Source organism: Saccopteryx bilineata, chromosome 10 (assembly GCF_036850765.1).
Source record: "Saccopteryx bilineata isolate mSacBil1 chromosome 10, mSacBil1_pri_phased_curated, whole genome shotgun sequence".
Taxonomy (NCBI): domain Eukaryota; kingdom Metazoa; phylum Chordata; class Mammalia; order Chiroptera; family Emballonuridae; genus Saccopteryx; species Saccopteryx bilineata.
The window spans coordinates 20,034,450-20,061,595 of NC_089499.1; the positions used below are offsets into that span (position 1 = coordinate 20,034,450).

Sequence of the window (27,146 nt, forward strand, 5' to 3'; positions counted from 1 at the left end):
ATTAAACTTCTCTGAGCATGTTTCTCTCATCCATAGGATGAGAATACCACCAGTGTCTATTTCATGGGGCAGCTCTGAGATTCAATGAGGCCATGCCATGATAAGGTCTGAGCACCATACACAGCAATCGTACATTCTCTCCAAATGGGAGATATCACTCATAAAAGCACTGGAAATATAGAACTACAATTAAAAAGAAGCCTGACCTGTGGTGGCGCAGTGGATAAAGCGTCAACCTGGAATGCTGAGGTCACCGGTTCAAAATCCCGGGCTTGCCCAGTCAAGGCACATAGAAAAGCAACTACAGGTTGATGCTTCCTGCTTCTCCCCTCACCATTCTCTCTCTCCTCTCTCTAAAATCATTCAAAAAAGAAGAGGAGGAGGAGAAAGAAGAAGGGAGAAGAAGGGAAAAGAAGGAAGAAGAAGGAAGACGGAAGAAGAGGAAGAAGAAGGAAGAAGAAGGAAGACAGAAGAAGAGGAAGAAGAAGGAGGAGGAGGAGGAAGAAGAGGAAGAGGAGGAAAGTCTGTGGCTCAACATTTTTTCAATAAATATTTATATTTAAGAAACCAGATGATTATAAACAACTGTCACCCATTGTGTTTGCAGGTCAGAAATCAAAATACAGTGTAAGGCACTCCAGAGAGTTGTGGTTCACCACCTTGTCTGACTTAGCCCGGAGAAGAGTACTTCAAGACTTTTCATTCTTTAGTACAGAGGAGATAGATCCTAAAATGTTGCTGGTTTAGATGGGGGGGGGGATATTGCATTGCAGAGAAGAGAGATACTTAAGAAGCAAACACCCCCTAGAACATTGTAGAAGACGAAACACAAACACCCCTGGAATGTGTTCAAAGGTTCCCAAATCACCCAGACATCTGAGTCATCAGCTGTGCTGGGTTCCTTGAGTTGTACAAAGAGAAACTGCCTGTATGGCATTTGTCTCACATCGTAAGGAACGATATCATATGATAATGAATAAGAGGGGAACTATATGAATGTGGGCCCGTGATTGTCACCTGAGTTGAAATACACTGAAAACTCAAGTCATTAATATCTTAAAAGCTTCTAATAATACACACACACACATACACACACACACACACACACACATACACACATACACACTCACACCTCCAACTTTCAGGTCATTTATCAAATTTTGTCTTTTGGGGATGAAATAAATTCTTCCATTGTAGGCAAGCCAGTAAGCAAAAGGACCAAAGACGTTCACCGACAATAGTCAACGTGTCTGGATTGTCTACTATTAAAGATGAATTCCTTTAGCTTAGCCTAGACCTGCTTTTGAAAAGTGAACTACTTGGAGAAAGCTGACATGTTAAGCCAGGATATCAGGTGTTATCACGCTTTGGTGTGATTTAATCTAGTTACAGCTTCCCTCCTAACTCAAATCACATAAGGAAAATGAGGGGGGAAAATGGTGTGTTTATAGACTGAGAAAACAGAGGAGGGAGGATTGATTTTGGAAAGCGCTGCTCTGACAAGATTACACGCCTGCCTTCCATGGGTGAGAAGCTGGCGTAAGTGGGAAGCTGGACCAGAAGAGAGGGGAGCCAGCAGACGGTCAAGGACACAGAGAGAGGACACAGAGGTCAGCAGGGCTGGTGAGCACCAGGCACAACACAGGAGGCACGTTACTTCCCGTCACAGGGGAGGGTCCGGACACAGCGCTTGTGTTTCAAAAGGAATTTTAATCAACTCAGAACTCTTTGGGGTTAAAATGATCTTTTCCCGCTTTGCATTTACATTCTTAAAAACAAAAGAATATCATATTGACTATCAGACTGGCAAAATTAAAAGGCTTTTAAGCTCCAGTGTTGTAGGGACAGGAAAATCCGTATCTTCAGATATCTTTTTTTTCTGCAAAGCGAACAATTTAATCATAGTTACCATATTTAAAATGTTTGTAACTTTGATCCAGAAACTTCACTTCTAGAAATGTATCTTGCAGAAATATCAATGGCCCACACATGCAAGATATTCTTTTTTTTTTTCTTTCTGAAGCTGGAAACCAGGAAGCAGTCTGACAGACTCCCGCATGCGCCCAACCGGGATCCACCCAGCATGCCCACCAGGGGGCGATGCTCTGCCCATCTGGGGCATCGCTCTGTTGCAACCAGAGCCCTTCTAGTGCCTGAAGCAGAGGCCACAGAGCCATCCTCAGTGCCCAGGCCAACTTTGCTCCAATGGAGCCTTGGCTGCGGGAGGGGAAGAGAGAGACAGAGAGGAAGGAGAGGGGGAGGGGTGGAGAAGCAGATGGGCGCCTCTCCTGTGTGCACTGGCCGGGAATCGAACCCAGGACTCCTGCACGCCAGGCCGACGCTCTACCACTGAGCCAACCCGCCAGGGCCAAGATATTCTTACAAAGACATTCAGAGTAGCATTCATAGCATTCAGTGAAAAGCTAGAGACATCTAAATAATCTACCAAATAGAAATGGATCAATCAGTCACAGAAGATAATCCATTTTATGAGATTATAGACAGCTAAAAGGTATGCAGTATGTCTGTACGTTTATCTTATTTAGGAGAGGTAAAGATGGTTGGCTAAAATAATTGTTGTCCAATTATATTTATAGTCTGATCCGCTATTTGAACTGAAAGATGGAAAAGTGGATGGGATGGATGAGTGGACGGGATGGATAGATGGATGGACAGAAGGACAGATGCATGGATGAAGGATGGCAGGTAAGGAAGGACGGAGTAAGGAAAGAGAAGCAGGGATTATATAAATCAATGATGGAGATATATGTGCATCCCACAAACTCTCAATATTGATCATCTGTTGGGTTGGGAGTGAGGAGATGAGGTTAATGTACTTTCGTTTTAAAATTTTTGCATTTTGTTGGATTGTTTGAATGATAAGGCATATATACTGCCTTTGTATATAGTAGTTAAAAATCATTGATAGCTTTTTAAATTGGGGGAGTAATGTGTTCTCTTCTTTTAAGCTGAGTAAATGCTGTACTTCAAAGAAAAAGGCTAGTATCTCGTCTTCCCATTTCCATGGGTACACCTTGGCTCATTATTTCCCCTGTGCGATTCAGTTCTTCTTTCCCATGGGACCAATGATCATTAACCTTTAGATAAATTTAGAACTATGTACACAAAAACCACGTGAGTTAATTCAAAGCAAGTCCCCTCTTGTATCCAACAGCTTCCCGCCATCAAGATCCGTGGTTCTCAAATTTTCCCTGGATCAGAATCGTTTGGAAGGTTTGTAAAAACACAGATTGCTGGGCCCAGCATCCAGAGATTCTGATTCAGTGGGTCTGAGGTCGGGCTCTAGAATCTGCATTTTTAACAAGTTCTCAGGGGATGCTGCACTTTGAGAACAACTGCTCTCAGTGGTCGGCAAACTCGTTAGTCAACAGAGCCAAACATCAACAGTACAACAACTGAAATTTCTTTTGAGAGCCAAAATTTTTAAACTTAAACATATATAGGTAGGTACATTCCTTATCGAGGTAGCGCCCACACGTGGTATTTTGTGGAAGAGCCACGCTCAAAGGGCCAAAGAGCCGCAAGTGGCTTGCAAGCCACAGTCTCCAAACGTTTTACACAGGGGGCCAGTTCACTGTCCCTCAGACCATTGGAGGGCTGCCAAATACAGTGGTCCTCTCACTGACCACCAATGAAAGAGGTGCCCCTTCCAGAAGTGCAGTAGGGGCTGGATAAATGGCCTCAGGGGGCCGCATGCGGCCCGCGGGCCGTAGTTTGGGGACGCCTGGTCTAGGGGAAGGAAACTATTTGTCAAACACAAATAACAATGTGGGCCCCAGGAGCCAGACTGACCAGGACCAGACCAGACCCTGTTTCTCCATAAGTACCTCTTTCCACCATTAGCTCATGTTATAGCATCTGCCCCAGAGGGACGGACGGGACTCTTGAGACAGCAGACCAGGGACAGGAGAAACCAACACAGGGGCAGGCAGGCTCCAGGCCATCAAGAGAAGAAGACTCACCTTCTGAGAAGATGATGTGGTCGTTGCACTCATCAGTGTTACAAGAACACATGAAGAAAGTCTCGCCATCCACTTTCTTTTCCTTCATGATACACTTGGGAGAAGCAGCGTCTTCGAGAACAAAGCCATGGTAGAGGAGCTTGGGGTCATGGCAAACCGTCTCTAGTGTTATGTTCTCATCGTTCTTCCTCCTTGGGTGCAGAGGTGCGTGGGTGGAGCGGGGGGGGGGGGAGAAAAAGAGAATGGAATAGATGAATATGGTCTTTGGACAGAAAAGCGATCTGGAACGTATTTCTTTCATGAAGTCGTTTCTAATCGTGGCAGCTGGTTCCTGTTTTCCAACATTAACAGGTTATTCTACAGTCTCCTGTGCTTTCGCTACTCATTGCAGTTTTTCCTTTGCTTAGTCTCTTTACTTATGATTATAACCTGGGGGGAGAGGAGCGGAGCTATACTGTCAGAGAATTTTATACATCGTCTTGATGAAATGCAGTCTCCAAAGGGGAGGGCCCAGAGAACAGAGGATTGCTGGGTCCCCACGATGATTTTAAATCTTGCATCCCGGATGTGCTGCCAGGCTCAGGCTGCATCCTGGTGTATTTGGCAGAACCAGGGTCATGCCTAGCTAACTTGCTCTCAAAGAGCACGCCTGGGCCTGACCTGTGATGGCGCAGTGGATAAAGCGTCCACCTGGAAATGCTGAGGTTGCCGGTTCGAAACCCTGGGCTTGCCTGGTCAAGGCGCATATGGGAGTTGATGCTTCCAGCTCCTCCCCCCCCTTCTCTCTCTCTGTTTCTCCTCTCTCTCTGTCTCTCCCTCTCCTCTCTAAAATGAATAAATAAATAAAAATTAAAAAAAAAAAAAAAAAAAAAGAGCGCGCCTGGGAAAGAAGTGGCCGTTCCTCTTTTCTTTTGTTTGCTGGGCCCCAGGGCACTGTGAGCGGAGGCAAATTCCACGTCAGCAGCTGTGCTGAGAAAATGGAAGAGACCTCCCAGAACTGCAGTTTCCAGAATTACAGAAAGGAAGAGAAACGTGGAGAAGAATCGAAACACACGGGAGAGAACTGCAAGATGTTCTTCACTTCGAGCTCAGTGAAATACTTTATGCTGTCGCAAACTAATTACGTCTACATTTTGTATTTCTTCACTCCCCTCACTGGGAGCCCAATTCAACTAAGGGCCCAATGACATCACTGGCATTTTACTTGGGGCCCTATGAAATGCTTGATTCACTCTACATGCACATTACATCTACAAATGACGTGATTAATACAGGCTACTGTAATTGCAGAAGTCAAAATAAACCCCTGGCATCCTTGGAAAGGGCATTACTTGTCTCTGCTCCCCTCATGAACCTGCCACCCCGGATGATTGTGCCCAAGGGCACAAGGTTGGTTTGACATCCTTCCTCTCCTCTCTGCCGTTTTCAGATGCAAAAATAGCTGTTGTCTTGCATGGTAGCCTCCATATCTGGAGGGGGCAATCAGGCCTTCAATGACATGATAGGTGCAGCAGTCAGTCTTGCACCTGTAATCTTCCCTGGGAAGGATTCTGAGTGCATGCACATACTCCAGTGCACATGTGTTCAAAACGCACTGGTGCACACTTACCGGCACACCCACGCTCACTACTCACAGGAAGGAAAATGGAAGGCGGGCTGGAAGCAAGAAGCCGCTAAGCCACAGCTTTCACCTGGAAAAGAGTTGTGCCCACCCCCTGCAGGGAAAGAGCAACCTGACAGATCCCCCTGCTAGTGCTTAATTCAAGGGCACTGAAGGGCAATGAGTCAGCAAGGGGGCAAGAGGAGAAGGAATGAAGCGGAGGCTGGAACAGCCCAACCAGGAAAAGAATCACGTTTGTGACATCCACGCTGCCCAAAGGCGAACAGCATCAACCAGTTACAGGGTATTGGCTGCCCATGAAGAAGAGGCGAACTTGAGGAAAGTTCTGCTCAGAGCAGGGAGTTCCCGGGAGGGACTGGGGAACCCCGCAGCAGCCCGAGGGGGTCAGGGGGTTAGCAAAGCACTCACTGCACATCCCTTTCTCCTCCTCACACTCCCCCTCCACCGGAGTATGTGTCTTCACCAAGGCGGCTGAAAATAACATTCACTGTACTTATTCTTTATAGCCGGGACACGGAGGAGATGGGGAGGCGTCCTCTCCTCCATGCAGGCTCATTTTCTGAGACAAGCAAAGCCTCTGGTCTGGCGACTTGATTCACAATCAATCATTTGGGCTTGTAGTCAGGGGAAAATGCCTGCATTAAAAGAGCCTCCCCTCCTTTTTCATTAGCAGAAGTCAGCTCAGACCACAGTGGATGTTTCAGGGCAAACGGTCAGAGGGGAGAAGAGAAGGGAAGGAGGAAGCCTTGGGTCCTCCCAGCCATCGGGTGTCGCAATCCTTCCTGCACCCGACCTGCCACCCACGCAGCCTCTCCTGACCTTCACTTGACTCCTCTGGAGAAGGAAGTCTGTCCTGCCATCAGGAAACCACGATTATGAAAATGGTTAAATGTGTACTGAGCACAAGTCTTTCCTCTTGTACACTTGAGGGACCCTCCTTCTGCCCTTCATAGTTACAAAGATAATGTTTATTGTGTTCCCCACTCGAGATACCTCAAGAGATGTCCTGGATGTCCTGTCCTTCAACCTGTCTCCAGAGAAGCTGTCCTTCCTTTCCTGCAACCAGCCCTCAGGTGGCATGCATCCTGACCCCCCCCTAACGATCCCTCTCTTCTCGACAGACTCTTTGTCCAAATTCCTTTTTTCAAAAGCATTTCTCAGCACTGGCCACGAAGGCAGCTGGCAGGTACCACAAGCCGACAGGACAAGTCTCTGCTGTGAACATTCCTTTGGTTCTTAAGAAGCGAGTCATCCCCCGCAATGTACAGAAATCTGCAAGGTTTTCAGATCTGTCATCAAGGCTAGCTTCATGGGGTCTGGAGAGAGTCCAAAAGACTCTTTCCCCAAAAGGAGAGGAGGATATTTGGGTTTAGATTCTCATTTGCAATGGGCAGGAGACAACACATAGGTTACTTTAAAAAAAAAAAAAGCCGATAAATTGGAAGCATCAGAATATGTTTACAAAATGCTGTATTTTGTTAATAAATTCATTAATTGCTATGGTTTTATAAAAGAGGAACTCTCTTGATGGTCTTTTTCTTTTTTTTTTTTTTTATCTCTTGCTCAGACTCCCAATTTACAACTATGAATTCATCGGATGATGTCTGAGTACCCAATGTGTGTGTGTGTGTGTGTGTGTTCAGGTGGGAAGACTGAGAGAGACGAAGGATGGAGGGAATCTGATCTAAGAGAAATATGTATGTGGTTCTGATCCAAGAGAAAAGAGGCAGTGTGTAGCCCAGTGGTGGTACAAATGACATGGCCATGGTCTCTGACTAAGGAAGGAGTTGTTTTCTGGTTCCGGAATGCTCTCCTCTTCCACCAGCCCATCTCTCATCTCCTCTCTTCCCACAAAACAAGGCTGAAACTGCCTCAGAAGAATAAAGCTCCTGCTGTCACTATGAGGTACTGAACGGGTACCTCATAGTATTACATGACTAGTTAAGTGTCAAATTCCTCTCTCTCACAGGGTCTCCTATGATTTACTACGAAAATGAGAAGTCATCTTCTGTGCTCTCTCACACACATAGATGCACAGGTGTCTGTATTTGAAAATGTACAGAGTAACTCTGGAAACTGCGTCGAACAATTAGAAGAGAGATGGGGCATGAGAAAGGGAAACGGGATGGTGTCTACGCTCAGGGCATGAAGACACTGGGTCTCTATGGACCATGAGCATGCATTAAAATAAAGATTTGGCCCTGGCTGGTTGGCTCAGCGGTAGAGCGTCGGCCTGGCGTGCGGGGGACCCGGGTTCGATTCCCGGCCAGGGCACACAGGAGAAGTGCCCATTTGCTTCTCCACCCCCTCCTCCTTCCTCTCTGTCTCTCTCTTCCCCTCCCGCAGCCAAGGCTCCATTGGAGCAAAGATGGCCCGGGCGCTGGGGATGGCTCCTTGGCCTCTGCCCCAGGCGCTAGAGTGGCTCTGGTCACGGCAGAGCGACGCCCCGGGGGGGCAGAGCATCGCCTCCCTGGTGGGCAGAGCATCGCCCCTGGTGGGCGTGCCGGGTGGATCCCGGTTGGGCGCATGCGGGAGTCTGTCTGACTGTCTCTCCCCGTTTCCAGCTTCAGAAAAATACAAAAAAAAAAAAAAAAAAAAAAAAAAGAAAAGATTTTTTTTTTAAAAGGCAGCCTTACCAGACAGCCACACAGACTTCGTGTGGCTTTTCACAGATGGATGTGATACTACAGTTGCTCATGCAGGATTTCTGGTTGTCACAGGTGGAAGATCTCACGTCACAAAATTTACACAATTGTGAAAACTTGACCGCCCCGTTGTTGTCAGTGATCATCATGTCATTATTAACTGTAGAGGGAAAAGAAAGATACACTGAATGATTATCTATCCAGGAGGCAGCCTGCCAATGACTTCCTAATGATGGTACGCAATATCAAGTGAACCTGATGTCAGAACAATGACTATGAAGACAGGCAGAATAACGCCCTCACATCCGGGGGAACTCCATGCATCTCTGCAATCTGGAACAAAAGCTATTGCAGGGTGCGGGGAAGTTGGAGTCACTTTTTGCTTTTGTCCCTGATTTCATAAGGTACTCCCTTCTCCACAATCCTTATCATTCAATCAAGAAACATAGGTTGGATTGGCCCATTGCATTGTTCTGAGTTCTGGGAGCACGATGAAGTGCCCGTAGGGAAATTACAGTGTAGCTGGGTGGATAGTCAAGGAAACAGATGAGGGTAGAGTAACCCAAAATAGACAGAAGGACAGAGGATGTGGATGCCAGACAACAGTCACCACCCAGATGGGCAGAGAGGTCACAAGAGAGCGGAGTTGGGAAGTGGAAAAGTGAGTTGGCAACTGAGGAGACCCTGCAGGCGGGGCCAGACTTGGTCATCTTGTTCCTGACCTATGCCGGAAGGAGCTATGGGGACGTCTTATAAGAAACTGGCCCTGACTTCTGTTGCCTTGAGGGAAATCAGTTGATTAATAAACATGGACTGGCCCTGGCCGGTTGGCTCAGTGGTAGAGCGTCGGCCTGGCGTGCGGGGGACCTGGGTTAGATTCCCGGCCAGGGCACATAGGAGAAGCGCCCATTTGCTTCTCCACCTCCCCCCCTCCTTCCTCTCTGTCTCTCTCGTCCCCTCCCGCAGCCAAGGATCCATTGGAGCAAAGATGGCCCGGACACTGGGGATGGCTCCTTGGCCTCTGCCCCAGGCACTAGAGTGGCTCTGGTCATGGCAGAGTGACGCCCAGGAGGGGCAGAGCATCGCCCCCTGGTGGGCAGAGCGTCGCCCCATGGTGGGCATGCCGGGTGGATCCCAGTCAGGCACATGCGGGAGTCTGTCTGACTGTCTCTCCCCGTTTCCAGCTTCAGAAAAATACAAAAAATAAAAATAAAAATAAAAAATAATAAACATGGACTGAGGAACTCCTAGAAACAATCCACACGCTGTCGAGGCTCTGGAGTCCTGAGGGCAAGCAAAGGCTGAGTGGGGCCTCAAGGGCCTGCCACCTGCTACCTCTCCGACTCCAGCCCTCACCACCACCCCTCTCAACTCTCTGATTCCTCACCCGTGAGCTTGCAGGACACATGGGCTTTTCCTGGAAGAAGCCAAGTGCCTTTCTTCCTCAATCCTTTCCCTTGTTACTCCCTTTTGTCTGGTTTCTTGTCACCTTTCTGGTCTCTGATGAAATGTCAGTTCTTCATCCAAAAGCAGCCCACAAATAGCAATGACCTGACTCTTGCCTTATCTTCTGCACAATCCAACTTGATCGCTGACTTTACTTATAATGTACCCACCAAAATGCAACCTCTCTGAGACTTTATCCGCCATGTTTATATCCTGCGCCAAGAAGAGGGCCTGTCACACAGAAGAAGCTATCCGAAAATGCTTATTGAATAAATGAGCAAAGAGATGAATACCTAAAGCAGGTGTCCCCAAACTACGGCCCGAGGGGGCCGGGCCGCATGCGGCCCCCTGAGGCCATTTATCCACCCCCCCACCCCCCCGCACTTCCAGAAGAGGCACCTCTTTCACTGGTGGTCAGTGAGAGGAGCACTGTATGTGATGGCCCTCCAACGGTCTGAGGGACAGTAAACTGGCCCCCTGTGTAAAAAGTTTGGGGACCCCTGACCTAAAGGAATGAATATAAGAAGTTGGCTTCTGGTCCTTTATATCCAGCGGGAAAGAACATAGACCTTCTTCCCCAGCGTTACCAGAGAGTGTGATTGTAAATTCAATATTCATTCACATCCACTAATCACATGCTGAAGAAGGGATTGTTCTTTGCAACTCACAGAACGCATGCCGAGGGGCAATAAAAAGATATAAAAACCCCTATAATCCCCATTATTTTCCACAAATCCCCATTTCCATTAGCAATGAAAGCGATTAAAGGCATGCGTTTGGAGAGTCAAGCGAGACAAAGCTATAAGGCGTTTGGTCAACAAATATGAAGTTCGAGCCAGTAAGGAAGACCACGTGTGGCGCTAGACTAGTCCCTGGCCGTTGGGAGACGTGCTTCTCCCAGGGATCGTGCTGAGAAAGCCGCCTCCTCTCGCTGTGTTAGGCGTGCTCCTGCCTAAAGCCAGGGAGAGCTTCAATGCCCTACCCCAGTCCTTCCCTGTCTCTGAGTCTTAGATTTCTGTCATCGACCCTTTGCCATTCAACCCTCTTCGTCACTTGGACATGGCACCTGTTTCCTGGGTCTCTAAAAATATAAACATGTATAAATTCAAGATTTGCTTTCTTGTGGTAACATTAAATATAGAAGAAGAAGAAAATAAACCCATTCATCCCTCCCAGACCTCAAGTTCATTTCAGGAAGTGTATTTTTAGGTAACAAACTATTTTGAAATTCTCAATGTCTCCCAGGGCTAGAGCTCTACGCGCAGCTAAAAATACAGGCCTAAGTGCTCTCTGAACCTTGTGTTAAATTTGGGACTAAAGCAACAATGAATATGTATTCTTTTCTGCAATGGTTAGATTTGGATCCATGTTTGAAACGGCGTATTCAACCCTTCAGCTTTCCCTACAAGACGTGGGAAAAGCATAAAATGCTAGGCCGTATTTTGTTTGATTCTTTTAAAATAGAATACGTTTAAGACAAATAGCTATTTGCTGATGAGGAAGCTTTGTTGTTTTGAAATATGAAATCGAGCCTCCGTGACTTGGAATTCAGCCTCCCAGCATGTTAGGATTTTAGCCTAGGTTCAGCGGCTATCATATTTGAGGGGCATGTTAGAATCCATAATGAAGCGGTCCCATTCCAGAGAGGCTAGTTTAATTATTCTGGAGGGTCGCTTGGGCATCAGGAATTTTAGAAGCTGCACACATGGTTCTAACATGCACCGAAAAGACCCCGACCTAGAACTAGCTGAAAAACAACACACCGGCACAAAACAGAACAGAGGGAAAAGCCCTCCTCCCGTACAAACACATATCCAGCTCCTGTGACGGTGAAGGGGGGGGGGTGTGTGTGAAGCTAGAGGTTTCCTTGTGGAAAGCATGTACCCGAAGCTATGAGAGGAGCACTCCCCTCCCCACCCCACCCCCGCCAGGTGGGGATGCATCCTCCTGGGGGCTGGCCAGTCCTTCCCTAACAAGAGTGAGAAGTGTGAGCACAGTGACAGGAGTCAGGAGTGATAGATAATAAACACAGATGAGCCTGTGCTGGGAGCCAGAGCAGCAGCCGCAGACATGGTGACAAGTACAAGGGGGCTGGATTTGACACCTGCAAAACACAATCAACAGTACAGAGAAAAGAAAAAGGAAGAAGCAGCAGCCATGGCGGGGGAAAGAAGAAGAAGAAGAGAGAGAGATCACTAAGGGGCCCAGCTCAGGGCAGCACTCAGACCGCAGTCAGCGCACACCGGGCCCCTGGAGCCAGGCAGGGGTACCACGCACGGTGCCTCCAGGTGAGGCCCAGGAGGGGAAGCCCTCTCCACTGAATTCTGGGAAAAAAGACAAACGGATCACTTTACTCCAAACTTGGATGCCCAGACATACGGGGGAAGGGGAAGGTCTCCACTGAGAACTTGTATTCAACACCAACTGTGTGTTAGTAAGCTGCATAAGTTATCATATATCACCTGCGAAGTATCCAGCAGGGAGGCCTCTTTCTTTTTCTTTTCTTTTTTTTTTTTTTGTGATAAAGAAAGACAGAGGGACAGATAGGGACACTCAGACAGGAACGAAGAGAGATGAGAAGCATCAATTCTTTGTTGCAGCACTTTAGTTGTTCATTGATTGCTTTCTCATATGTGCCTTGACTAGGGGGCTACAGCAGAGCGAGGGACCCCTTGCTCAAGCCAGTGACCTTGGGCTCAAGCTAGTGAGCCTTGCTCAAACCAGATGAGCCCTCAAGCTGGTGACCTCGGGGTCTCGAACTTGGGTCCTCTACATCCCAGTCCAATGCTCTATCCACTGCACCATGGCCTGGTCAGGCCTCTTTTTTTTTTTTCATTACAGTAAAAGCTCCGCCTACTCAGGTGAGCAGATTTCCTCTCTTGATCAGCTGTTTTCATGTGAAAGCCTCTAGGCAGGGCACAGTCACCATAATTTCCAACCCCTCCCCTGCTAGCCACTCACTAGCAGTTGACTTCAGGAGGCTCCCACCCTACAATTCCAGGCAGTCAATAAATGTCCAGCCTTCGCTGAAAGCCAGTATTCTCCTTTGGAAATAACTGTGTTGGTGAGATCAAGTGTAGAGACAAAGCTACTCTTAACCGTTGTTGGGGGTCACCTCATGTTGATAAAAAGCTTTATGAACTCACTCTGGGACGAGGAGGCGGAGAGACATGCATACAAACTTCCGCTTGTCATTGCAGAGGACTGGTTCACAGATTCCCTGAAGGTCCGTAAGCCCCAGCTGAAGAGCCCTAGGGTCCTCCAGGGTGAAGCAGTGATAACCAGCCAAGCCACACGGTGCTGATCAGAGTGGGGTGGAGGGCTGGCGGGGGCCAGGGGTGGTGACGGTCACTCACTGTGTGCACAACTGCTTCTCTGCATCCCAACTCACAGCGAAGGAAGTGACTTGTCATGACCTCACCTATAAACCACATCTTTAAGTTTAATACATAATATTTGTGAGACCAAAGGAACGCATAAATGATAAAGTGATCGCATAGAGAGCTGGCCCTCTATAAACACGGGTTCTGTTTCCGTGGATTCAACAAGATTTGGATGGAAAATACCTGAAAACAAATATTTCTAAGTGCCACTGTAGGCTGACACGTAGTTAGGCCTATGATGGTTGCATCTGTACTGAACCCTTACAGACCTTTTTTTCTAGTCATTGTTCTCTAAAGAATATAATCACTATTTACATTGTATTCGGTATCATAAGTAATCTAGAGATGACTTACATGTTTTTCCACCAGCGATCTAAGGACCAGTGCCAGTCTGACAGGAGTTTTGCTCAGGTCCGCGAACGAGTTAACCACCCTGCTGTTTTATGAAGATGATAGAACCAGTGATTACAGACTCTGTAATCTTCTGGACAACATCAGGGTGGTTAACTCTTTCGTAGACTGGCACCAGAAAACCATTGCTCTAAACATCACAACAAAAGCCACCTAATCGACCCTAGAGCGAACCCTCACCCACGCTAAAATGACTTCAAATTCAGGTTAAGTTACTCTCCGAGGTCTCTTCAGTTAAGAGGGTCTCACGTGAAGGCAGGGTGTTTTAATGTCTGCAGACCCTCTGCAAATAGCTGGCCATCTTTAGGGAACTTTCTACTCATAACAGGCAAATGGGGTATTCATAATGTTTTCCCCCATGCAAAGGTTCCAATAAGAATGTTTCTTCCCCTAGAAAGTCCTTCAGCAAAGGAAGTGAACACGGGCAGCTGTTTGGGGCATATGATGGTATCACATGCCCACATATTTCACTTCTCTTCACACAAACCCGTGAGTAATGTTCAGTCTAGGTCACACTGCCTTCCTCATTTTAGGGCGCATTTTCCCCAAACTCATCGCCGAGAGACAGAGTTTCCGGGTCTTGAGTACATGAATTAAGCAAATGCTTAGCTGTATCTATTTCTGAAACTCTCCTGTTATCTTTGAAGGTCAGAGATGAGCAGCCTAATAAGGTTGAGACTTCTTCCAGATAAATATTAGGAATTTTCAATTGAAATTCTGAGTCCATATATTGGCATGGTGCCTACTATTAGCTGAACAATCACATGAACTCTCAAGATTCTAAAAGTAATCCTAAACGCTTGGCCAGAAATGTATCTGTGTATTTTTGAATCCATGCACCTACTTACTATTGTTCTATAGCCTGTTGGGGGAGGGTACTTTAGAAGTCACTTATTTCACAAACACCTCTGGATGCCTTGCTCGGTGCTATCTATTGCATGGCATGACCACTAACATTGATACAACTAAGCGCAGCATCTCATAGACTAATCCACAGCAACTGGTGACTAGAACTCCCTGGGCCCGGGAGCCGTGCTTTTCACATGTTATTAAGCACCGAGTCTTTTGGGAATAGGTTTAACCCACTGGTGTGGGATAGCACCTTGGCTCATGCGGCTGTGGAGCTGGCAAGTCTGAACGTTACAGGGCAGGTCAGTGTAAGGACCAAGAGAAGATCAGAAAATAAGCAGGGCACTAATGGAACAGGGAACTTAAGGGTTACAGGCAGGTCCTGCTCCTGTTCTGTTAGGAGTAACATGCCCAAGGTCATTCAAGAAGCAGAGACAGATAGGGACTCTGGGAAGCTGAGAGAGAAGAAAAAAAAAGGAAAAAGAGACAAACGTTTGCATTCTATTGGTTAAAAGACCCTTATCAGAAGTTTAGGTTTGGAATTCGCCAATGAGCTAGACCCCAGCCCCTGTTGCTATGCTATGTGCAGCCCCCTTAGCAAATAGGTTACCGCCACATCTGCTTCTGTATTAGGCTTGCTTGCTTAGCTTATAAAAAGATTTAGCTGTGAGCGCTAGGTGCGATTCCCATCTGTAGCTCCTTGTGAGCACGGTGTCTCTGGACACCTCAGGAATTTGCCCCTGTACAGGTAAAACTGGCCAATAAAGTTCCATCTATACTCCTGAAAGTCTCCGACGTTTGTTCTTGACCCGGTGGATGCTACAGTCGGCAGACTAGAAACTCAGGCAGGCATTGATGCGACAAGTTTGGAGAAAGAATTTCTTCTGTACGATACTTCAGTTTTGGTGCTTAGGCCTTCCAACTGATTGGATGAGGCCCCCTAAGGTCAACTGATTGTAGCTGTTAATCACATTACAAACCTAGCAACACCTAGATTAGTGTTGGAGTCAAGGATTGGGCACTAGAGCCTATCCAAGTACTCACGGCGCTGTCCGGCACAGCCAGGAACTGTGACGCTGTTTCCAGGTTACGTCCAGGCCGCTGGCTCAGACTGAGATAAAGGCTACGGAGAACCCAACTGGTGACTGGCCATTCTTTCCCTTTTTCTCCACTCATTTTGGATCCGGCAAACTTACATACAGTACATCCTCCCTTGAAGTCGACAGGTTCTTGGACATTTAATAAAACAATGGATAATGAAGCCAAATTTTACCATATAGGTTAATTGATATAAATAAAATTTAAATTCTGACGGCATCTCATTGACGTTATAAGGAGATGACTTCGAACGAAACGACATTATTTGAGGACTTGCTGTACTTATTCCTCACCTTTTTTAAAAAAGGCATCTCATCTTACAGCTCTTTCCATTTGCTTTTCTCTGAAGCCCGGCCCTTAAACGGTCACAGGCCCAGAGGCTCTGATCACCATATGGGCTCGGAATAGAAGGACTTGTTCTCTGAAAGCAAGTTTTTAATTGCAGTTGGCATTGCAGAGTCAGACACTGAGGCAAGCATCTGGCAGACAGCCGCCACGGTCTGCGATGTGGGCAACCCCTCCTGCATGGCCCTGAGACCAGGTGGGACTAGTCTGCTGGCCTGTCACACAAGTCCTCCTGCCTAGAACAAAGAAGCAAGTCACGCCACCTCGGAGGTATCCTTTCATGACTCCTCATGAAAGAAAGACATCTCCAAGCTAATCAAATATGTTGGCAAATTACTATAAACAAACAAAAAACATCTTGTGATCAAGTCAAAGGTATTTCAGGAATAGTTTCCCTTTCTGAACATATATTGTTGGAACTTCTAACACACTTCAACGGCTTTTAGTTTTCAAATTGTGTTTGAACCCTCAGCCCCTAAGCAATGCTAAGTATCGTGAGAGGAGAGGTGGATCTTTTCTCCAAGTGACCGTTCCACATGGTCTCCGGGGCACCAGGGCCAGTACTGGAGAAACCGTGGCTTAGTTAACCAGGAGATTGCAGTGTGGGCAGGGAAGACACAGAGACAAATGGCCTGAAGACATCGATCCTTCTTTACACCCAAATGTTTTCATAATAATAACATAATACTTTTAAAAAACCTTCCAAGGATGAACTAATAAATACTTTAAAATCTCTTTGCAATGGCAGGACATCATTCTTACTAGTCAAAAACCTCTTAAGAGAAGACACATTTTTATCCCACATTGAAATTGAAGACCACCTGGTCAGCAGTTAAGAACTTATTCAGGCCCTGGCCGGTTGGCTCAGTGGTAGAGTGTCAGCCTGGTGTCCAGGAGTCCCGGGTTCGATTCCCAGCCAGGGCACACAGGAGAGGTGCCCATCTGCTTCTCTACCCCTCACCCTCTCCTTCCTCTCTGTCTCTCTCTTCCCCTCCTGCAGCCAAGGCTCCATTGGAGCAAAGTTGGCCCGGGCACTGAGGATGGCTCCATGGCCTCTGCCTCAGGTGCTAGAATGGCCCTGGTTGCAACAGAGCAACGCCCCAGATGGGCAGAGCATCGCCCCCTGGTGGGCATGCCGGGTGGATCCCAGTTGAGTGCATGCGGGAGTCTGTCCGACTGCCTCCCTGTTTCCAACTTCAGAAAAATACAAAAAAAAAAAAAAGAACTTATTCAGTATCTCTGATGTTCACACCGGAAGAGACTGGAAACGGAAGAGACTGGAAATTAACCTCAGGTTGGTCCCTGCCCTCCTGTGGCTGATACTCTAGATCCAGATGAAAGATGATCAAATTCAACCTCTTTACCTTTAAATGCAAACATGAAGTCAGAACCGGAGAGCAAGCCCATACAGGAACACCCAGTTTCCTAGGAGGACAGTGGTTTGGAGAGGCAGAGGAAGGCCAGAAAGGCACTCTGGGTTGAGAACATAGCTCAGACCAGGAGGCTGAGCAGAAGGGGAGATCCAGACAATCTAGATGTCAGTTCTCTGAAAACACAGGACTGGTCCACAAATATGCATGCCTCATTTCACAGAGGGGAGAGCTGAGAGGCACACGGATGCTCTAGGTGTGTCCACGGTTCAGAGGATTGGCCTGGCCAAAACCATGTTTACAACAGGCAAGGAGAGTTGAGGAGGCCCAGAAAGAGTCCCAGACTTTGTCCAGTTGGTCTCATAGAAAAATATTCTATTCTAAAAACGAACTGAATAAACTCAATGCCTCATGCAAAAACTTAAAAGTTGAGAACTAGCAAAGCAGTGAATCTAGAGAGTTGCAGAACTTTATAACAAAACTCTAGCCTACACAGACAATTATGTAGGTAATTATGAATGAATTGGAGAGGAAGGTGTATGTGTTTGTGTGTAAATTTCTCTCTCCATTTCATTTGTTCCACTGAAGGGATTTATTTTTGAGGGTTTGAGTTTCAGTGGCCTTTTTGTCTCATGAGTTTCATAGTTCACCCTGAATTGCTTTAAGAAAACTGCACAGTGGCTCTGGCCAGTTGGCTCAGTGGTAGAGCGTCGGCCCAGCATGTGGAAGTCCCAAGTTCGATTCCCAGTCAGAGCACACAGGAGAAGAACCCATCTGCTTCTCCACCCCTCCCCCTCTCCTTCCTCTCTGTCTCTCTCTTCCTCTCCCGCAACCAAGGCTCCATTGGAGCAAGTTAGCCGGGGTGCTGAGGGTGGCTCCGTGACCTCCGCCTCAGGTGCTAGAATGGCTCTGGTTGCAATGGAGCAACACCTCAGATGGGCAGAGCATCGCCCCCTGGTGGGCTTGCTGGATGGATCCCTGTTGGGTGCGTGCAGGAGTCTGTCTTTCTGCCTCTCTGCTTCTCACTTCAGAAAAATTAAAAAGAAAAAAAAAACTGCATAAACATAAATCTGTATTTACCAAACAAGTAAATTAAGGAATTAAGGGATTATCCAATGGAGTGCTTTAAAAACCTGACTGTGCCTTTAGGATTTAAAACTTTTTATTTACAAGGACATTTGAAAGAAACTATACAGAATAAAACAATCTGTAGCTGGATGGAAAAGTAATTGGCTTCTAGTAACAAACAGAAAACAACTGAGCTGGAGCTTTAACTGTACGCATCCCCATAGAACACTCCCTGGCCCCCGTAACTCCAAATAGCTCCTGAATATGAACACTGTTTTCTTGCTTCTTCCTGAATTTCTTGGATCACTGAAGAATGAAGTGCAGTCTGAGTTCTAACACTTGCTGAATTTGCCCTTAAAAAAAAAATATGTCCCAGAATCCGCACACATACGGGAGACAAAACCCAAACATTTAAAATGACTCTTACAGATGGAAAAAATCTACATTGTTGCCAAAGACAGGATTTCGGAATACCAGCTCTTTGCCATATTCAAAAAGCAGAACAACTTTGAAGTTTCTCATCACCTTCCTTCATCTTTAATAGCAATCAAGTGGATCAAAGACACTCCTGGAAGCTGGGTAAGGATGAGCAGTTTGCAGCAAAAGCTGCTATCCACACTTGGCAACTACAGTTGATCATTGGTAAAGCTGATTTTAACAGGGTGTTTATCTGGCCAGTCCTAACTGGAGGGGCTTGACATGAACCCCCAAACCAGGAGCACGCAGTGGCTGGGGCTGTAGACAAGAGACATCCAGTTGATCAACTTTGTTCTTCTGCTTGGAAGCGCTTTCAAGTTGGTATACTCTACAAGAAGTAATAGTAACTGGGAAAGCATTGCTCCCCCGGGGCTAGAACTTGGATGAAGCGCTGTGTGACAAGGAAAACCACTCGGATTATTGAAAGTCATGGGCGATTAACTGTCTAGGTGACAGTCAAAACAACACTGGTAAAGAGCACAGTGTGAGAGAGGCCAGATAATGAGCACACGATTTATGGAAGTTTAGAACATTATAATTCAGCTAAAATAATTCATTACTTAGCAGAAAACTGAGCCAACCTAAACAAATATGCACTGTTTATCCGCTTTGGGAGTACCTCCTATTTAAGCCCTGAGGAGAAGTTGGACAATATAAGGCACGGTTGTTTTTCTCAAGATGTTACATTCAGGTAACAACAACAAAAACATGCAGCCCTGGCTGGTTGGCTCAGTGGTAGAGCATCAGCCTGGCATGTGGAAGTCCCAGGTTCGATTCCCGGTCAGGGCACACAGGAGAAGTGCCCATTTGCTTCTCCAACTCTCCCCCTCTCGCTTCTCTCCCTCTCTTTCTCTTCTCCTCCACTCCTGCAGCCATGGCTCAGTGGCCGGCACTGAGGATGGCTCCATGGCCTCCACTTCAGGCGCTAAAAAGAAAATGGCTCCATTTGGAACAGAGCAAGAGCCCCAAATGGGCAGAGCATCGCTCCCTAGTAGGCTGGCCGGGTTGATCCTGGTCGGGGCACAAGAGAGAGTCTGTCTCTGCCTACCCATGCTCTCACTAATAATAATAATAATAATAATAACAAATAATTTTAAAAATGCACGAAAATTATTTTTATCCAAAGAACTGAGAATGAAAAAGATCTATATGAAGACATAGTTGTTATTCATAGGACTGAAATCACACTGTATCTCCAAGTACTGAGGCAACTAAATGCAAAAACGAGTAACCCTATCTGGTCAGAAAGAATTTTTTTAAAGCAGGCTATTAGTGAATCGGAAAAACAAGCACCTGAGATGAGCCATGTGCTTCAACTGAGCGAGGAATCTGGTCTGAGTAGCAATTTCCTGTGACAGGGCTTTTCATTTATAAATGTTGTGCAAGATTTTTTTTTTTTTTTTTTCATTTTTCTGAAGCTGGAAACGGGGAGAGACAGTCAGACAGACTCCCGCATGCGCCCGACCGGGATCCACCCGGCACGCCCACCAGGGGCGACGCTCTGCCCACCAGGGGGCGATGCTCTGCCCATCCTGGGCGTCGCCATGTTGTGACCAGAGCCACTCTAGCGCCTGAGGTAGAGGCCACAGAGCCATCCCCAGCGCCCGGGCCATCTTTGCTCCAATGGAGCCTTGGCGCGGGAGGGGAAGAGAGAGACAGAGAGGAAAGCGCGGCGGAGGGGTGGAGAAGCAAATGGGCGCTTCTCCTGTGTGCCCTGGCCGGGAATCGAACCCGGGTCCTCCGCACGCTAGGCCGACGCTCTACCGCTGAGCCAACCGGCCAGGGCTGTGCAAGATTTTTTAACACCACCGCCGCCATACCCCCTCCGGACACCCGCGCCTGAAAGGTTTTTCAATTACAGTTGTACTAAGTATGTGAAAATACCAGTCAAAGCATATGATTCTCATATGCAAGCTCTGGAAAAGGGCTGGAAATATTACTGCACTGGAGGGGGGGGGGGACTCCTTTAAAGGGTGCAGTCCAAGAGAGTCGGTTTCTGACAACCATATAACTCGGGAATAGATCTGGCTGGGAGATGCTAAAGCAGAGATTGGTGGGGGCGGAGATGGGGGTGGCCCGTTCCGCCCAGGGATGTGTTCTGTCTGACCTAAATTCTTTTCTTTTTTCTTTTTTTTTAAGTTTTTTTTTATTCATTTTAGAGAGGAGAGAGAAAGGGAGAGAGAGAGACAGAGAGGGAGAGAGAGAGGAGAGAGAGAGAGAGAGACAGAGAGAGAAGGTGGGGAGAAGCTGGAAGCATCAACTCCCATATGTGCCTTGACCAGGCAAGCCCAGGGTTTCAAACTGGCGACCTCAGCATTTCCAGGTCAACGCTCCATCCACTGCGCCACCACAGGTCAGGCTGACCTAAACTCTTTTCTTTTTAAAATGTGAACCAAGTTTTAAAATGAGGGTGTTTCCCACGAGAAGCCAGACTTCCAACTCCACTTAAGAAAGTACAAAGATGTGGCAACAGTGGGCGGCCATCATCCCGTGACAACAGTCAGCTGGTGGTGTACAGCGCTGGCCCCTTAAGGTGGTGCAAGTATATTCAAGCCTGCCTCCTCCCTGCTGCTCCCCGTGTCTCCTACTGCTCTGCCTGGCCCCTTTACCATGAATGACTATTAAACATGTCCATTCAATTCTCTCTCCCAATATTAAAGGTTTCCCTGAAATGTAGAAATTCATGATTTGACTCTTCTGCTACAGATGTTTTCTAATATGCCTTTGATTCTCTAACATGGACACTCACATTTTGGTTCAAGGAAAGGAAAAATTCTCTCCTTTAAAAATCAGAGCCGCGTGGGATAATAATAACAATTATTATTTCGAGTGTCACCGCATATTGAATGCCGGCCAAATGCCTAGTCCAGTGCCAAGTGCGGCAATGATTATTTCATTTGCTCATCACAACAACCATGTAATTTTGTCATCACCAGTTTATAGTGGGGAAATGGAGAGTCAGAAAGGTGAAATTACTTATCCAAGATCAATGACGGAAAGCTGGGAGACAAAGCCACAGGTCACACGGTACCCCTCATCCCTCCTGATGCTAACAATAAAATAGACGTTCCCATTGCAAAGGCCTAAGAGCAGAGTTTTACTCAAACTCCAAAGAAGACAAGGACACCGAGTGTGGCCTGCAGAAGTTGACGGACAGTAGGTAGGAACAGAGGGAGCAGTAATTTTCTTTGAAAAGAGCTTTCGATTCTTTGTAATTATCTCACTTATTTTAGTAGACATATATCACAAAGGCAAGATATATCTTGGTGAAGGCCAAGAGTTTTAAAGTCAAAGACTGGAGAGTGAATTCAGGTTCTGCCAGTATTAATGGTGGGACCAAGGACAAGGCACTTCACTTCTTGGAACTTCCATTTCCTGGTCTATGAAATGGCACTTTCTAGAGTCAGGATGAAGAGAAAAATGCCTGAAGTACATGTGAAAACTGTCTAGACAAGAAAAAGTGCCACACAAGCAACCCCTGGTTCCAAAAGTAACACTGCATGTGATGCTGTCCCCCTAGGAAAGTAACTTACAGGAAAGGCAAGACAAGAGAACCAAGGGTTGGGTCAGTCTAGTCCAGGGGTCCCCAAACTACGGCCCACGGGCTGCATGCGGCCCCCTGAGGCCATTTATCCGGCCCCCGCCGCACTTCCGGAAGGGGCACCTCTTTCATTAGTGGTCAGCGAGAGGAGCATAGTTCCCATTGAAATACTGGTCAGTTTGTTGATTTAAATTTACTTGTTCTTTATTTTAAATATTGTATTTGTTCCCGTTTTGTTTTTTTACTTTAAAATAAGATATGTGCAGTGTGCATAGGGATTTGTTCATAGTTTTTTTTATAGTCTGGCCCTCCAACGGTCTGAGGGACAGTGAACTGGCCCCCTGTGAAAAAAGTTTGGGGACCCCTGGTCTAGTCCTACTCAGCCCTAGACCACAGCAGGTTGGATGACTTTCTAAAAAAATCTTCCAGGAAATTTGAGTGAGGAGATGAACTGAAATAGAACATTTTTGTTACCAATATGCTCCAAAGCTAAGAGATACGATGGAATCAATCCTTGATCTACAATAAAGTTCCCAAGAGTGTTTAGGATCTTTCAACAATCCTTGTAGAACCAAATAATCTGGTTTTCAACTATTGTTCATAACCAGTTTAGGATCGAGTTCAATTCTCAAATTCTCTTCTGACTCTGCACCATATTCAACAGGTGATAGCTGATCTCCTTTGGCTTGGAGACACTTTAGAGTGTTATTTGACAACATGCTAATAAAATGAGTGAGTTTGACATGCAGAGATGGGAAGGCAAGGAGGCGCCTTGAGATTACGGAATTCTCAAGTGTCGAGATCAAGTTCGGTTTGGTTTATTTCTCAAGGAAATAAAACCAGTACACGTTGATTCTCCGCTGATAAGAGAATCGGAGAAGAAAAGGAGCTACAGTTGAACCAGATTTTTCAGTACCTAGCTAAGACGTGTTCTGTGTCATTCAGTGATACGGAATGCGGTATTTCTTGATTTCTTCTCCTGGAGGCCATTTACTCATGTAAAAATGAACTCTCTGATATTGTTATATCATTTCTGCTGGAGGGGAATCCACTGTGCTGGGAATGGAAGCAGGTGGCCGTAGAGAAGACTGTGGACCAACTGTGAGCGGGCACCATGCTGCCAGGCAACAGCTCCACTACTCTCTGCCTGTCCTCTGACCCGTCACATGGGGGGGATGAATCATGATCTTTAAGATCCTTTTCATTTTGGAAAGTATTCACAATTCAACCCCCCAAAATAAAAATAAAAATAAAAAAGCTGAATAATTCAAATATGGCCCAGCTTAGACCTGGTAGCCCTGATTAAACAGAGTGAGATGCCCTTTCAACTTAGAAGAAAAATGGCTTCAGGATTGTCAAGCAGGGGGTTACATCTGGATTGGTTTTCTCTGCTCATTGGGAAAGCCCTTTAGAACTTCTTATGCTTCTATGCTGTTCAAGTACCATGTTTCCCCTTTAGACATCCACACACACACTTAGACCTGAACCCCGCCACTGATCGGCCAGTCCTGTGACAGCAAGACTACACAGTGTCATCTGTGCATCACGAGGTTGGAAGGAAGGAAATTTATGGCAGGGTCACTTTCCATTCAGCCCCTGTAGGCATTTCCTCTCATTTTATGGGGGATGTGGAGGAAATTCTGATTTAGAGCAGAGACATTTACTGTCACAGTTGAAAACAACAACCTGGAACATGTTTCTAATTTTTCTAGTCCAGGCTGACCTCTGAATCCATTCTCTGGGTTCCGCTTGCATGGTAAGGAAAAATAACAAAAGGGTCAAATGCGTAAAAACATCCTATTGCTTGATCAAAGCCTTGATTACGTCGACACATGGTTATGGAAGGTTAGTCTTCATGTTCTATTTGCACAGCACAGAAGGGTATTTAAGTAACTTGCTAGGTTGGCAAACAGCACAGGCCATCAGCTTCCTGATGGCAGGGACTGTCCTCTGTCCTGTTGCATGATGACAGCCTCAGTCCAGGGTCTCCCACATAACAAGGGCCCGATAAGTGTTGGCTGAATTAAAAGCCAACATTCAAAAGCAAGTTCCTTCATGGTTGCTTTTCCCCAAAATGCAAATGAAGGAAAAGAAATACAGTCAACATTAAGGGAATGAAATGCAGAAACCGCTTCTGGTGTCCTTTTACCGATACAGGACAACAGTAACCCACTTCTGAAAGAACTTGGGTTGGTTTCTAAAATAACACCAAACACTCTGAAACACACACACACACACACACACAGTTTCTAAGATAACACCAAACACTCTGAAACACACACACACACACACACACAGTTTCTAAGATAACACCAAACACTCTGAAACACACACACACACACACACACACACACACACAGTTTCTAAGATAACACCAAACACTCTGAAACACACACACACACACACACACACACACAGTTTCTAAGATAACACCAAACACTCTGAAACACACACACACACACACACACACACACACACAGTTTCTAAGATAACACCAAACACTCTGAAACACACACACACACACACACACACAGTTTCTAAGATAACACCAAACACTCTGAAACACACACACACACACACACACACACACACAGTTTCTAAGATAACACCAAACACTCTGAAACACACACACACACACACACACACACACACACACACCCTTCACCACCACACACACGCACTTGGTGTTTTTCAAGCAGAGGAAGTGAAATTAAAAAGAAACAAACAAGTTTCAAGCATTGTTAAGGATTCAAGAAAAGACAACAAAGGACAGGAAATTTGAAAGGAAATCTGAGAATCTGCCCTTACACTGGGCAACTTGGCTTGTTTTCTCACAGTGCAGTTGGATGAGAAAATGGGAGGCTGGTCCTTTGCCTTGCCTGGGCATTGACTCATTGTAGTCATGACCTTCAAGTTCTCTGCAGTAAACAGCAGCAAGGTCTCTCCTGAGGTATGTAGCTGCCGTGTGTATGTGTGATGCAACCCTTTAATGAGTGCAAACCAACTTCTCTGCAAGCCGTAATCACGCCACTCCAGTTGGGGAGCAGAGAGAATCACGTTTCCATGATGGCACTGTCCACAGGCTGCGGTAGAGTCAAGGCAGATTCCAGGGACCACTAATATGGAAAATGAGAACTCCTCTCCGAGTTCCTGAAGTGTATTCTTCTCACATAGTACTGGAATATGGCGGGCTCCTTGCATCTAGGAGGAATGGCCACATTTGCATACTCTAGATGTTATCATCTACTAGGGCTAAGATGGAATAAGTAACTGAAACTTTGAAATTTGAATTATGACTCGGAAGTCAAATTACAATACCTTTTTTTTTTTTTTTTTTTACAGAGACAGAGAGGGAGTCAGAGAGAGGGATAGACAGGGACAGACAGACAGGAACGGAGAGATGAGAAGCATCAATCATTAGTTTTTCTTTGCGCATTGCAATACCTCAATTGTTTATTGATTGCTTTCTCATATGTGCCTTGACCGCGGGCCTTCAGCAGACCGAGTAACCCCTTGCTCGAGCCAGAGACCTTGGGCTCAAGCTGGTGAGCTTTTGCTCAAACCAGATGAGGACTCGCTCAAGCTGGAGACCTTGGGGTCTCGAACCTGGGTCTTCCACATCCCAGTCGGATGCTCTATCCACTGCGCCACCGCCCAGTCAGGCTACAATACTTTCTTGATCTTAAGAAGACTTTATGCAAGCTCTGGTATGCAGCTAACATCTGGGACTTTGAATGGCCCTCCACGCCATCTTATTTGTTCAACCAACAAAGTGAGAGTGAAGATATATATGGTGCTGCATGGCTGCGGCGCTAGACTGAGAAAGTACACTTTGACTACATTTCCGTGTCTTACCCATCGCAGTCTAATCTCTTTGACAACACCAGTGGAGTGCAGTTGGCTCCATTTCTTGGGGGGGGGGGGTGTCGAATGTAAAAAGAGATGAGAGACCGTGGGAGAATGGAGGGAAGAGGGAAATATGACAAGCACAGTCTGGTTTTAAGGCAGATGGACTTATTGTTCCTTCCAACCTAGAATGTTCTTACTCCAGATTATCTGCCTGCTTCAGATAGGGATGTGACAATCCCTCCTGAAATTGCAAACACTGACCTTCCCTCTCTGCCTCTATAACCCTGCATTCATCATCCCCGACGCAGGAGCAGAGTCCTGTTTGCTGACTTGTACACACAGGTTCTGTTGGGTTCGCTGCTACACCCCAGCATCTTGAACGCTGCCTGGCACAGAGGAACGGGCGCTCAGTAACACCTGTTCCCACTTTCCTTTCCTCAAGTCCTCTAAACCCAAGTTCCAGGAGAAACCTTCTATTCTTTTGATAAATTCCTCATATGTATTTAAAAAAACAAAAAGCATTTATTTTCAGTTACTGGACAAGGAATAAAAATATGCTCACACAGGGAATGGGACAATAGGGAGAAAATGCTGAACCCAGGGGACAGTGTGTGTGTGTGTGTGTGTGTGTGTGTGAGAGTGTGTGTGTGTGTGTGTGTGTGTGTGTGTGTGTCGTCAGTGACATGTTTGTTTTGTTTGTTTGAATTGTTTTGAATAAAAAGCTCAAGGTTCAGCAGTCAAAATTAGCAGTATAAGGATGTCAGTTTAGAAGTCAAAGAGTTTCTTGCCTGGGAAGAGCCGGTTTGTGAAGGTGGAGGACCCCACGGGAGCCAAAAGAAGATGCTTCCCTCGGACACACTGTTCTGCAGTCAACGGGACCAGCCAGGGCTACACTGTGTCATATGGCAGCCAGAGGCTTTTATATGTAACTTCAGTTAAATAAAATCACAGTCACTTTTATTTTTTTGTATTTTTCTGAAGTTGGAAGTGGGGAGGCAGTCAGACAGACTCCCGCATGCGCCCGACCGGGATCCACCTGGCACACCCACCAGGGGCGACG

The 27,146-nt window shown here is 46.4% G+C and overlaps 1 protein-coding gene across 1 annotated transcript in view; it reads right to left on the reverse strand.

Annotated features, from left to right (window-relative positions):
* Positions 1-27,146, reverse strand: part of TGFBR2 (transforming growth factor beta receptor 2) — a 96,106-nt gene that overhangs the window by 44,842 nt on the left and 24,118 nt on the right. The window contains exons 2-3 of the mRNA XM_066244366.1: positions 8,241-8,409; positions 3,984-4,174 (exon numbers count right to left, since the gene is read on the reverse strand). Coding sequence (XP_066100463.1) covers positions 3,984-4,174; positions 8,241-8,409 — 360 coding nt within the window. The remainder of the gene's footprint in view (positions 1-3,983; positions 4,175-8,240; positions 8,410-27,146) is intronic.